This window comes from Astatotilapia calliptera, chromosome 11 (assembly GCF_964374335.1).
Source record: "Astatotilapia calliptera chromosome 11, fAstCal68.1, whole genome shotgun sequence".
Classification (NCBI taxonomy): Eukaryota; Metazoa; Chordata; class Actinopteri; order Cichliformes; family Cichlidae; genus Astatotilapia; species Astatotilapia calliptera.
Genome location: NC_137432.1, coordinates 15582922 through 15597525, shown reverse-complemented (window position 1 = coordinate 15597525; position 14604 = coordinate 15582922). Strand labels below are relative to the sequence as shown.

The 14604-nt window shown below is 43.3% G+C and overlaps 1 protein-coding gene across 6 annotated transcripts in view; it reads left to right on the top strand.

The window, feature by feature from the left end:
• LOC113031548 (zinc finger protein 516) overlaps positions 1–14604 on the top strand; it is a 50218-nt gene that overhangs the window by 17985 nt on the left and 17629 nt on the right. For all 6 annotated transcript variants that reach the window (XM_026183699.2, XM_026183700.2, XM_080307837.1 and 3 more), the window contains exon 2: positions 11787–14020. In XM_026183699.2, coding sequence (XP_026039484.2) covers positions 12253–14020 — 1768 coding nt within the window. In that variant the 5' untranslated portion in view covers positions 11787–12252. The remainder of the gene's footprint in view (positions 1–11786; positions 14021–14604) is intronic.

Here is a 14604-nt window from a genome sequence, read left to right as displayed (position 1 = left end):
CTCAGTGAACTTTGTGGAATCTTATATTTGCGGTGGTGTCACTTTCATATTCCCACTGTAATAATCCCCCAAGGCCCACTATGTTTCTAGGTCAGTGATTTTATAGACATTTGCTTTGTATGCTAAAAACGTGTTAGCTTAGGAAAGAAATAGAAAAGTATACTGATACACCTCTCTTGTCTGTGCAGTAAATGTTAATCTAGCACCAGCAAATTAGCTTAGCTTCCAAACTAAGAAAATTTGCTTAGCTTAGCTTCCTAGCTAATGTTGCTACGTCGCTGCAAATTGTCTCTTTGTTCTTTTAAACGCACTCTTACAGCATGGAAACAAAAAAACAAACCAGTCCTAAATTTAAACTTGTTATGTTTTCTCAAATTTCAAATTTTACAGGTTAACAAACAAAAAAACAAATCTTGTTTTCAGTTATTTACTGCAAATTTTCATTTTGAAGATGGCAAACCATGTCTGTTCTTTAAATTATTGTGGTTTACTAACAATACAAGTAGCACAGTCTGTGTAAAAGATGACTGTAACTGCTGTGACATTACCTATTTGTTTTTGAAGTGCCCTTTTAACACCCCCGACCGTTTCCATTGTTGTCATCCTGAGAGCCAAATTACCCCCCAGATGTGATGAGGAGGGGCGGGTCTGACTCTAAACCTACTTGGTTAAAGACCTCTGACCAGTTGTTAGCCAGTGAGTTTCAGTGTGGTTTCATACCACAGATAATCCTCTATTTTGAAAAATAGATTACAAAATAGACTCTATTGTTTATCCAATACAACCCAAAATGAGTAACTGAGCCCATAAATTAAACAGTAAAATGTTTACGAGGGCTAAGTCAGAAATCTGTTTCCCCATAGACTTTTATAGAGCTGAAGTCTTTTTGCAATCACAACTATCACCATCTGGTGGCCTTCAGATGTAATGCAGGTTAAAGGTACTTCTGTGTGAGCTACATCATTACTCAGTGAGCAAATGGGTGACTGGCCAAGTTGTAGCTCTACATTTGTATGGCTGTGCTAAGTAGTGGTTTCCCCCTCATCTGAGAGGTTTGCGAGGATAAGTACCTCTAGAAAAATAGTGCATCAGAAACTACTCAGTAAGCTCTAGTTTTCTCTAATAATTTGGACAGGTATTTACACAGAGATAAATTAAGTTAAACACTGCAAATGTGGGCATCATTACCTGACCTTTGTCTTTGTCTGGCTTTTTTCTTTTTTGTGTGCTATATTAGAAATCTTCATTATAGAAAGTAATGCTTATGAACTTGTTTTCTTCACGGTGTCTTTGAATATTTAGTCCTCGTGGGTTTATAAAGGGGAAGTGCCACTTACCTACTAGGCCAAAAACAATCAGAAGTTCAAGGTATCGGCTAAAAGAAGGAGCGCTAATTAAGCTAATGATCTGCTGGCAGTGACTTCATATCTGTGGAACAGGTTAAGTGTTTCAAAAGAATGTGAAACTTGTGTGGGCTTGGGTTCGGTTATTAATGTAGCTTAGCTTTAACTTAGCAGTACACACAACAAAGTGTTTTCATGCACATTTGACTACTCAGTTATTTAAATGTATCAGCTATATATTTACCTATATATTATTATTGTTTGACAGCTTTACATTTACTTTTAAGTTTAAGCAGCTGACGCACACACACACAGATGGATAGAAATGCTACGCCAGTGTGCTCTGCTATGTTTGCCTACCACCTAACATTCAAAGCTGTATAACTGAACTGACCAAAAATAAGTGAAGTTCCTGTGTGAAATGTGCGTAGACTGTAGTCTGGTGCAATTATTGAGAATCTTACTTCCACTATAGTGTAACTCTGACATTGTTAGAAACAACAGTTATGCACCATGTCAGTGGGCATTAATTCAGCAAGCTAGCCATGACTTTATTATGCCTGATATTTTTGTCATATACCATTAAAACAAGCTATATGATAGCTATAATAATTATCTGCGACGCTCCCATCCACAAAAGCAAAAAAAAGTGAGCATGGCATTACTTTTATTATACGCTCTTATTCGCAAATCCACATACAACTATGTCTTTAAACTTTTTTTGTATTCTACGTAGCAGTTTTTCCAAGGGAAGTAATTGAATTTTGCCCTGAGGTTACTTTGTTTGGAGTTTTGTTAGTTTATTGTGTGTGTGTGTGTGTGTGTGTGTGTGTGTGTGTGCTTGTACTCTATTTCAGTGTGTGAACACCCCACAACAACAACAACTGGCTGTTTGAGCCCACACACTATTTCTGTAGTAGAGCCATCAGGAGATTTCTGTGGAAACCCTCCCATCCTGTATTACACACACACACACACACACACACACACACACACACACACACACACACACACACACACACACACAAAAAGACTCAAAAACAGATCTGTTGCCCTGTTTGGTTCTCATATGTGCTCTTGACAACTCTTGCAGGATGTGATCTTCAGATTTTGCCCAAAGGTAAAGGTTTGAAAAGAAAAGCACAGCAAGTAACGAAAAAGCAAATAACCAAGCAAATCAGCAGCCAAACAAACTGTATTCAAGCACACACACAAAACCGCCCCACATATTCTGAGAGACACCTAATGCAACACCTCGGCATGGACACCTTTTACGTTTTCCAGCAGAACATTGGACGCTAACACATTTTAAATACTGTGCTGAGGAGGGTGATGTTGAAATTTGAGATAATGTTTGTGGAAACTCTCCAGTCTGAAGTAAAATTTCAGCCTTTCTAAAAAGCTGCAAGGGGAATCATGATAAACACAAGGCCTTTAATAAATCGCATTGCCATAGCTAGCTGGTAAAATAAGCAATAAGTTAGTTAATTGTGATTTTTGTGAGTCGATTACAAAAAGATCTTCTTGGCTGTTGTCTCAGTGATGCTCGGTCTTTGTGCTGTTGTTTGGGCGACTTAGCGCAGGCTCAGAGACGCCCATTAGTATGCAACAGCTTGATCAATACAAAATTTACTCTATCCCTCTCCCACGTTGATTGTGTGCAAGCGACATCTCCACGTGTTTGCACCTGTGCGCAAACTCGCTAACCGCCTGACTATCTCGCCTCAGCAAGCCACAAAATAAAAGGGTTACATCAGAAAGTGTGACAGGGTGGAAGACTGGTGGCCAACTTTGAGGTCGCTGGTCTAATTACACTTCAGAGAGATTGCAGAGGTCGCGCGGGGCTGCGGGCGAGACTGAGGAGAGTGCAGAGGAAGAGGATGAAGAAGGCAGGGAGAGTGGACAGTAGGGAGTGGGGTTAAAAGAGATGGAGAAGTTTCAATTTAACTCTACTGCACGAGTGGCTATAGTGCCTTCGCCACTGTGCTTCTTCATCTTTCTCCCAACCCTAATGCCTTCAGTTTTACCCTGAGACAAAGCATATAAACGAGTTGCATTTGCGGCCTTTCACACAGATCCGAGCAGTAAAGAATGAAACGTCTTATCTTTGATCAAACACTGCTGCGACTCTCTAAATGACTTGTTTGTTTTTGTGTGCAGAACGGTTCTGCTTGAGTGGCCCTAAATGTCTTTCCATGTAAGGGAAAATCAAAAAAGATCCCCTTATATAAGGACATTCTAATCATCCTTACATCCACTCCAGTGCTTTAGGATTAAGACTTGGATTTAGGGGTTGTGGTTAGATTAATGTTGGGCTCGGGGTTAAAGTTAGGTTTAGTGGCTTAGGAACCAACGATTAAAAAACGCAGTCTTGCACAAGAAGTCTTGTCTTTTGCAAGAAACGTGTCTGCTCGTTTTTGAACTTGGAGGTAATTTACGCGAGGGTTATGATGGTTTAGTCTGCGCTGCATGGTGACAGTAGATCCTAGTTTGTGTATGTGTGTGAGGAATGCTGCTGTGGTTTAGGAGAGGGCTAGAGACGGTGTGTGTGTGTGTGTGTGTGTGTGTGTGTGTGTGTGTGTGTGTGTGTGTGTGTGTGTGTGTGTGTGTGTGTGTGTGTGTGTGTGTGTGTTGAGGGGGGCACTGTGGGCAGGAGCACCCAGGGGTTAACGAGCGGTGTGAGAAAAACAGGCAGAGTTTGAGAAGGAGGGGGAGGGAAATATGCACACACTTATACACACACACAGAGGAAGCCGAAGATGGTTGGGTCCATAAGAGCAGGCAGCGCTTGTTGGCTTTATACTTGTGGGAGCAGGTATCAAACAATGGAAAATGTAGTGTTCTCACAATTCTTGGCAGGGGGGACAAAAGTACTGGCCTTTATCCATTTTCATGTGATACACAAGAAACCCCAAAATATTAATAATAAATAAATAAATTAAAAAAACAGGTGTCTCTTTTGATTGCAGTTGCAGCCACAGTGAATCGTACTGAAAGACAAAAGCCTCCATTGCAGTGTGTTTGGTTAGTGTGTGGGCCTGAGAACTGCACTCTTCTTTTTCCTGACCCGTCCAGTAATCCCACAAGCATGGGTGGGTCACTAAAATGTAACATGACAGTACTGACCCAAACACCTGCCACTTCCTAAACACACACACACACACATGCACGCACGCACGCACACACACACACACACACACACACACACACACACACACACACACAAAAGCGCACATACATAAACAGAGACCCAGTGGGATCTTTCTGTCCAAAAGGCCCTTCTCACGCAAATAGAGTAGGCAGACAGGATCCCTTCTCAGTCTATTTATCAGAGAAGGGGGGGTGGCGGCTTGAGGAGAGACAGACAGCATGGACCCCCTCTATTGTTCTGGCTGGGTTTAAGGGATGGGTGGGGGGCGTAGGGATGGGACCAGGGATAGGATGGGAATTGGAGACCCCAACAATGCCACAAAACCCCCCACTGCTCTTCCTGCTTATGAGAATGACCTGCTCTGACAAGAGAAGGAAGAGAGGAAAAACTATAATATCACTCAGCCCACACCGGACCCTGATTGGTCAGAGATCTGGTTATAGATTAGCCCTAAGTGGGATTCAGTTTGGAGTCAGTCAAACTCTGCCAGACCTCGTTCAGAGAACACCAAATTCTTTAGGGGTGGGGTGCAGGATGGCAAAATGGAGGAGGTCAGATCTTGTCATTAGACTATGTTTAATTTGTTAAATACACAATCAGAAGAATCAGGCATGAGTGGGTACAGACAGTCTGAGCCAGAATCAAAACAAGTCATTTAAAACTAGTCATTTGTGGGTATCGCAGCTAGCATTACCAGGAAGAATCCAGCACAAAATGGGACTAAAAGTCTTGAACCCACATCTGGACCACATCCATCTGCAGTTCATCTCTAAAGGAAGTCAATCTCCTGTCTAGCTTTCTCTCTCACACACACACACACACACACACACACACACACACACACACACACACACACACACACACACACACACACACACACACAAGCATATTTTTGGTTTATGGTGGAGATATGTGAAAAATGTTGCAGGGATGATGACATACATTTCTTAGCAGTGCAGGAATAATGTACACAATTCTGAACATATTTTACTGACACAACATGTTTTTTTTTCTAGAGTGAAGAAAGAAAGTTTTATGTGTGTTTCCTTCTCACAGCTGCTGACAGGATTTTTGGTATATGGCATGTAAGTCAATAAATAGTACTTAACAGCAACTGGAGCAGAGACTGATCTGTGAACCACAAAAAGTTGATTCTTTTTTTGTTTGTTTTTTTTCCCAGCTACGGCATTTTTACCCTAAAAATGCCAGAACTCTGTGTGAGTGTGTGTGTGTGTGTGTTTCTTTTTTTTTTTTTTTTTTTTTTTTTTTTTTGTGAACATCCTGTAGGTGTGTGTTAGAGATGCCTATCCGGCTGTGGTCTATTTCTCTCTCTTCATCGTGGCACATACAGCAGACCTCTTTGTCTGCCAGTTTAGAGCTGGGTGGGAGGTGAAGAGCAGTTTGTTCATAATGGATTATTGATTGGTCTGAGAATACACTGCGTGTGTGTGTGTGTGTGAGTGTTTAAGACTCCATCGCCTCTGTCCCACTCTGAGCATTGAATGTCTCCACTTTATGAGCAACTGTATAGAGGATAGTAAGTTTATTTGTAAAGTGCTCCCTGTATGTTATGCTCCCTGAAGCTGTGTGCGTGCGTGTGTGTGTGTGTGTGTGTGTGTGTGAGAGAGCCCTTTCTGTATGTGCTGTTAAGCTATCAATGCTGCCTGTATGAAACAGTAGTAAAAGCCAACATTGTGCATATACGGACGTTCAAAAGATGTGTGTGTGTATGGGACATTAAAAGACCCCTCTGTTTTGCTTGTTGATTCCACAGTTCCCCCTGCATGTATTTGTGTGTGTGTGTGTGTGTGTGTGTTTATTTTAACAGAAGGTCCACTCTTTATTTTTCTCCCCCTCTGTCTATTTTTTTTTTTCATAACCTCAAATGCTGATCTCTGTGCTGCTGTGTGGGAGGGAAACAGATCCCATCTCTGCTGAAGGATGTCCCACATGAGAATGACCTAGAGTCGTTACCAGTGATAAGGTGACAGCGTGAGTGACTGACTGCGTTATGAAAGCCAATCTCCTCAAACCCGGGTATGGGAGATTTGTGCCGTGGACGCCTCTGAGGCGACTGCTGTGATGGAGGCAGAATGGTGGCATTTTCTGTCACAAAAGAGCAAAACGGCGAGGGCGAGCAAACGGTTGCAAAAACTGTGCAGCCAAATGGGAGCATGCCTTTTACTCACATGTTCTCTGCAGGCAGAATATACGGCCTCTAGAGGGTGCTGTTGCAGCTGGTACTCTTAAATAAATTGTGCTTGCCTTGCTACCAGTGGTGGATCTAAATGGATGAAGCTTGGTTTTTACGTCTGCCTTTGCGACGGCACTGCTGTGTGAAAACAAATCTGTAAACAGATCCTCTGCTTGCACAGTTTGACACAGTTTTTGTTTTTTGTTTTTTGAGATTCTCTCCAGATGTGAACCCCGGAAGATCCAGAAACAAAAAAAAAACAAAAAAAACGAGCCAAGCTGCTCTGTAAAGGTTGCGCAGGGTTGGGAAAATGAGAACGGATTTCCTCCTCTTACCGGTTTACAACTGCTAGGGTTTGGCATTCAGAAGGCAGATCAGCTGAGGTGAACGTGTCAGGAAGGAAGACAGGAAAAGGATTGTTTTTTTTTTTCTTCTTATTTGATGCAGCAGTCATTATCAGCTGAGTGTGTGAGACTCAAAGGAGGCTTAAGTGTCCGTTAATGGCATGTCTGATATCTGAGTGGCAGTTTTGCCAACTGGGTTTAGACTGATCATTGTGTTTGAGGGCGATCTGTTTCCTGCAAGTAACCAAAAAAAGGTTAAACACTCCAGTTACGAAGTAGCTGAACTAAACACAGTAAACTAGGATCATTTTCCAGCTATGTGCTCTCACCATCTCCAGTCCTATTAATTCCTCCCCTCTTACTGTGCACGAGGTTAATTAGCTGGAGGATGTCAATGGCAGTCACAAAGTGGAATGGGCTCCGTGTCTCAGAGAAAAACTCCTATCCATTTATTGTGCCACGGTGATCTTTAGTAGAGCTTCTATCTCTTTTTGTTTTTGATGACTTTGATGATTGGTCATTTTCTCTGTCTCTCCTGGACTGTTTCTCTCTCCTTAAGCCAATTTGTCTTTTTTTTTTTCTTCATCCTTTAGCCTCTATGGCGACAAGCCTGCATTGTTTCCCTTCTGGTGGTTAATCTCATTACATTTCAATTGGCACATGTGCTTGTCTGGTGGATGACAGGCTTACAGTTGAATAGTCTCAACCCCTCCCAACCCTCTTGACCCCCAGTCAGCAAGGCCATTTAATAGCAAATAAGATCATTATCCTCTGTTTTTAGCGCCAGAACTGGAAAAAACTACTAAGTACTAATGAGTAACATTAGGCTGGAGACAGAGAGCAGATGGAACAGATTGAGGGGAAACTGAGGTGGATAAATGGCTGTGGGTAGATGGCTTTGTTTTCCTTATTGTCCCTCATCACTTGAATTTCTGTCTGTTACAGTGACAACTGGAGTCTTCTCGTGATAATATTTGGCTCATATAACAGTTTATGAATATCTTCTCTAAGATAGCTACATAAATTAAACACTGCGCCATGGGTCATGGTGTTAAAATAATAAGGGCTTAGCAATTACAGCAGCAAACTGTGGTGCTCTTTCAGGAGGCTGCACAGATGAAATGCAGATCATGAACTTACAGTAGTAATTATTCTACATACAGTGATACTTCTAATGCTTCTGATCTAAATCAGCAGCTATGCTAGCGGCTCTGTGACACTAAATTTAGTGCAGTGCGCTGAAATTCTTAAAATGGCATTGAAATATTGAGCAGGTCTATTGTTATCTAGTTTTCTTTGTATTAGCATGTTAGCATTTGTTGCCACTAAAAACAGAGTGCAGTTTAGACAGATGAGGATTTCATTAGTAATTCATTCATAAACTGACAAACTCTTGTATCAATTCTATGCAAATCCACGACACGACATCAAAGCCCAGTGCATCCAATAGGCCTCAGTCACACAGGCCTAGAGACCTGTCAGCAACCCCCTGTCAACCTCCGTTTGCTAGGAAAAAATGTGTACCTTTTGACCAGCTGCTGTCTGTCACCAGCTAAAATCAGTATCAAAGAGGGTGTGACACCAAAAACCTTGGAGTTGCTTTTGTTTCCATCAAATTGCTGCAGTTTGCATGGACGGTGGCAAACTCCTTGCAAGTGAGCGTAGCAAAAGGTGAAAAATTGCTATTCAAACCTGAAACAGAGAACATTTGCCTTCAAATAAAAGTTGTGCTTTAACGCTGCGTCCCGCACGTTTCAAAAGGAACAACTTTTGCGCATGGACTTTTCACAATTTTATTTCTCATTTGGAAAGTAGCTTCCAACTGATTGCAGACTAGTCCGTTTTTCCTTGCAAACGGTTGGTGACCATAGCAACTTGCTAGCAACCAAAGCAATTGCACGGAGGGTTTTCAGTATAGTACAACCTTTTGTTAACTGGTGTTTGCCAAAAGGTTGCCGACCACTATCTAGGCCTGTTTGCCTGGAGCCTTACATACTGAGATCTTTTTAAATTGATAAGCAAAAACTTTGAAAAGGACCACAAAGGTCATATTTGGGGTGGCTGTAGCTCAGGTGGCAGAGCAGGTCAGCCACTAATCAGAAGGTCGGTGGTTCGATCCCAGGCTGCCTCCTGGCTGCATGCCAAATATCCTTGGGCAAGATACTAACCCAGTGTTTGCCTACTGGTGGTGGTCAGAGGGCCCGGTGGCGCCGGCAGCCTCGCCTCTGTCAGTGCGCCCCAGGGCAGCTGTGGCTACAATGTAGCTTGCCATTGCCAGTGTGTGAATGGGTGAATGACTGAATGTAGTGTAAAGCGCTTTGGGGTCCTTAGGGACTAAGTAAAGCGCTATACGAATGCAGGCCATTTACCATATTTAATCGCCTGCATCTGGGTTATGCATGTCACTGCCATCCACAAAGCCATGCCCTTAACACTGTGTATGCTTTTACAGGTTGACAGTTTTCAGTTAAACAGAAATAAATTATGATTAACTGTATTATGTTTAGACAGTTGTCTCGATCTGATACAGTACTTTATTTCAGGGTAATGTGAGGCACAGCTCCACTTATGGCAGCAATGGTACGTCTTCACTATAAATCTTAGCAGACTAAGCTCGCCCAGAGGAAGCATGGTAGCCTACTGAGGCTGATTTCAATAGCATAAATCATTCTTGAGAGATAGATAGCTTTGGTGCAGGGTAGTCATTTTCAGTGCAAGAATTTAAGACACATGATTGTTCTGGTGCTAACTTTCCTCCTCCACCACCTTATACTCTTATGATTATGATCAATTATCCACTTATAATTAGAGCTCGGCAGTAACTCAGCTCACGGGTTCTGACACTTTATGTATAAGCCTGTAATAATGTTGTCAGTCAGATTTCACATAGTTCATGCTTTCAGGCAGGTTTCCCATGGAAATCTTTTCATGCTTGAGAGTTTTGTGATAGTAACTTATGTGATATGTCCGGTTTTATAAAGGAAAATGTTTCCTTGTTTTAAATCAACAGGGCTGCCTTATGCATTGATGTTTTAATGAGCTGACGGTTAGAAAAGAATAAAGATGTGAATGACCTTTAATCAGTATTGTGAAAGAGTGGGACAGCCCATGAGGAAAAACGTCAATATGGTGAAAAGTAGGCACTTTGAACAGTATTCAGGGTACACTATGGCTAATTCAGGTTAGGCCTGGATTTTCGGGATTATTGGTATAAAGAAATGTCGTAGACACAAACAGTTTAAGAAAATCAGTATTTCACCTGTTCATGGAAATACTGTGTATGCAGTCAACACGGAAGTTTCTGTTTGTCTCATCGCTCTCTCTTATCTATCTCTTTCTGTTTGACTCTCTCTCTGACCCCATTCAACTCCAGTCGAGAAATAGAGCAAAGCAAACTGTCTGAAGAGCCACTTCCTGTTGTGTACTTAAGATCCCTGTCATGTGATAGAATCAGTTGAGACGGGTGCATGAGGCCACTGTGGGGAGGGAATATGGTGGCACTGCTGATGTTGCTGATGTGAAAGCGACCCCCCCCCACCACCACCACCACCACCACTCCTCCAGCACAACCCCCACCCAACTCCAACCCCGATTGTGTAAAGTGTCGACTCAGCCATTGTGTCAGAGCCCCCACGCTCTCCTCCCACCCACATCCCCACCCGACTCGTGCACAATCACTGCACACACATCCACGTGCATAGTGGCAGCGAACAGTGCAAGATACAGACTCACAGTGTCCTATAGACACACACGCGCACACACACACACGAACACACACCTAAACCCTGTACATTTTTGTCAGACTGTTCGGTGGGCAAGAAGGTCAAGTGCTTATCACCACAGTGAGCTTTGAGGTCCAAGAAAGGTTAGGAAGCTGCTTTTTGAATAGGGTAGCCATACATACTATGGTATGTATATGAATACATTATACTTGCTAAACTTGTAAACATTGCTATTATGAGAATGGAACTGCATTCATGATAAAATATTCATACCAAAATGCTTACTGTAGGTTGATAGTAACTGTAATAGTTCTATTATGAAACCTTCAAAAGGAAGATTCTGCAGCTGCTTTTTTTTTATTTTTATTTTTTTAAATGTTCTGCTGCAAAAAGTGACAATTAGTCCATCATTTTAAAGTGTGACTTGAAATGAGAGCTATGGATGAGTCATTTGGCTCATTGTGTCTTTTTCTCAGCAGTGCTGTCAGTGACTGCTGACTTTATCTGTTGGGAGTCTATGTACAAAACAAGTCCATTTGCGCAGGGCTGTGCAGCTTTACATGGCTTTGGAGGTACAATTCAGGGACGCACGTGATGGTTATGAAGCAGATTTAACACACAGACAATTATACGTTAGGGCTACATCATAGTAAAAGATGCAAAGACATCTTTCTTTACCTTACACAAGCGTGTGTAGCTTTGTTAGGTTAGTGACTTTATAATTAAGTCAGCACAAAGTAACAAATCATAAACAACATATCAAATGTTATTCCTCGTTGCTTCGTTTTAACATTTCTTCCATCGGAACTCCAACAAGCAGGATAAAGGTTGTTTTTTTTTTGTTTTTTTTTAATAAGAATATGTCAGACCCCGAGATCCTTGCATCTGATAAGCCCGGATGTGGCATATACATCTATGGCTGTGTACACAGCCACTACAGTGGCTTGTTGAGGTGGATTTAGAAAACTAAAAGTCTTCTTGAAATGATGCGCTGCAGCTGAACTAACATGCCTTTCTCATTTTTATTCACAGGTGGATAGTATACGTGTGGGTCCCCGCTTAAAGAACGCTCGCCGTTTGGCAGTACAATGAAGACCAGAAGAGTAGCGAATGACCACCTCTGAGGCAGAGACCTTCAGACATGCCACTCCACCGACACAATGACATGAAACTGCGTGAAACTTTCACATTATTTTGACAAAGAGATTGTTTAAATCTCAGGTATTATATGCCGACCTTTTCGACCCTGAGAGAGCAAATGACAAGTAGCTGTTTGTGATTTGAGTCACCGAGGATGGCTATATTGCGTGGCATCCAGTGACTAGACTTCAGCTGCTATATTAGTAGCCTGATCGAATGATTGAAGGCAGATAGTGTTTTCAACGTGCCAACAAGGACGCATCAGACATCTCTAGATGTACAGCTGCAGATAGCAGTAGTTATAAATACTTTTTGAGCTTATGAAAGGCCACCTAGACAGGGTAGTTTAATTCATACCATGAATCCCAGAGACAGTGTGGACGTAATGGAGACTCAGTCAGGAGGTCAGAAGGAGAAGTTGAGCGTAGACAAAGCCAACCCTAAAAATGAGATGGAGGCTGAGGACGACAAAACTCCTGGGAGTTACGACTGCAACATCTGTGGACGCAGCTTTCCTTTCCTTAGCTCTTTGTCGCAGCATATGAGACGCCACACGGGTGCGCGCCCTTACAAATGCCCCTACTGTGACCACAGAGCCTCGCAGAAGGGCAACCTCAAAGTCCACATTCGCAGTCACAAGCTGGGCACGCTGTCTAGCCACCACTCCAATGAGGATGAAGATGGTGCTGCTGAGGAGGAGGAGATGAGGGTTTCAGAGGGTCTCGATGGAGGCACCAGCCCAACCAAGAGCAGCTCTGCCTGTAACCGGATGATAAATGGGGATGGCGGTGAGGAAACCCGTAGGAAAGTCCCTGTGAGGAGCATGAAAAGGGAAAAGTCCGTCACTGAGCAGCGGCCTTACTGTTGCCGTTTGTGCGGCTACGAGGCCCAGCGGGAAGACCAGCTCCTCAGCCACATTGAGAAGGTCCACATAACAGCAGACACAGAAGAGGAGACCGCTGTCAAGGAGGAGGCTGCGACCGAAGCTGACGTCATCCAGCCCCAGAGTGACGGGACCTTCCCTTGTGAGACTTGTGGTCAGGTCTTCTCCCAGTCCTGGTTCTTGAAGTCACATATGAAGAAACACGCGGGGATCCTGGATCACTGCTGTCGCATATGTGGGAGACGTTTCCGCGAAGCGTGGTTTCTCAAATCTCACATGAAAACACACAACACCAAATCTAGGTCACGGTCAAAAGCAGAGTCAACTGAGCATCCAGCCACCATCAATGATGTAGCCCAGGATCCTGATATTGTTACCGGCTCCGTTACTTCTGTCTACCAAATGTGCTCCAAATGTGGAAACCTGTTTCACAACAGAGAGAGCCTAAGAGCCCACGATAAAGTTCACAGTCTCGGCTATAGCAGGAAGTCCCCGAGCCAAGGGAGGCCCGATGATGATGAGGACTCCCCAGCTGCTAAGAAACGTTTCCTTGACTACTTAAACCTCCAGCCTTTTGAGGGAAAGAACCAGGATGAAGAGGAGGAAAGTGAGGAAAAGATAATAGGTCAAAGAATCCCAGAGCTAGATCCAGTTTGCAGTTACCAGGCCTGGCAGTTAGCCACTAAAGGAAGGGTTGTGGAGCCGGTAGAGTCTAGTTACAAGGCCTCTTGCGGGGCAGGAAGTATCGGAGAGGAAGCCCTAGCCGGTGCTGCTGTGGTTTTTGAAAAGGAGAGCAGCCGTTATGTCCTGCAAGGTCAAGAGAAACGCAGTTCGGGTAGACGCAGCAGCTCCGGTTTGGGAAGCCACACCTCTTCAGGGGACCGGACACCAGACAGCCTCAGTGATTCCGAGTACCGGCCTTCGTCTCGTCAGGACAGAAGGCGCCCATCCCAGTCGCAAGCTTCTTCCTGCAAGTCCAACGAGTGCTTTGAGTGTGGCAAGGTGTTCCGCAGCCGTCACCAGATGATCGTCCACCAGCGGGTTCACAGGAAGGATGGAGGCAGGGCCTCTGTTGGAGACAAGGAAAGAAGCGCAAGAGATGAGCGATGGGGCTCCACCAGTGACCCAGAGTCAGGTTCTCCCAGCTGGCCCAGCACCCCGGGATATGGAGATTCTCCACCAGCTTCCACCCTTGGAGACCAGGCCTCAGAGATGGGTACTGCAAACTCTGGAGAGCTTTCGGGTTAGTAAACAGTATTTTCTATTGGCTTAATCTTGTTTTATTCCCTTTTTATTTGTTTGAAATAACCCTCTTCCATTATAGATGCCACATAATATATAATATACGCAAAGAGCTGAGGATCAATTAATGTGATGATAAGGAGTCTAGTTAAATAAGCTATGACCAACAATTCTATCAAAATATAATGTGAAACATAAGTGTAGAACCATATCTTGAAGGATTTTAGGCTCAGGAGTGATTGTAGTGCTTTTAAAGCCTTGCAGTAAATATCTGCTGATGAAATGTGCTTTGTGAAGCTGCAGCTTCTCAGCTCATCAGCCTTTATAGAGTGGGAAGTAGAGCCACCATGTGGCAAAATGTCCAAGTTACATATTTGTGCACGGCACTCTATAAAAACAGAGTGCCGCTCTTAGATGCCATTATATATGGTCAATAAACTTTAACAGTTGCCGGAAAGTCAGTTTACAACAGTGCCATTATTATGTAATGCAGAACAATGAACGGTTAGCAGTTAAATGAGAGTTTGTGCCTTTCAGCGGCATGTCAACAGAGCAGAGGACATTTTTGGAATGCCTATCATTTTT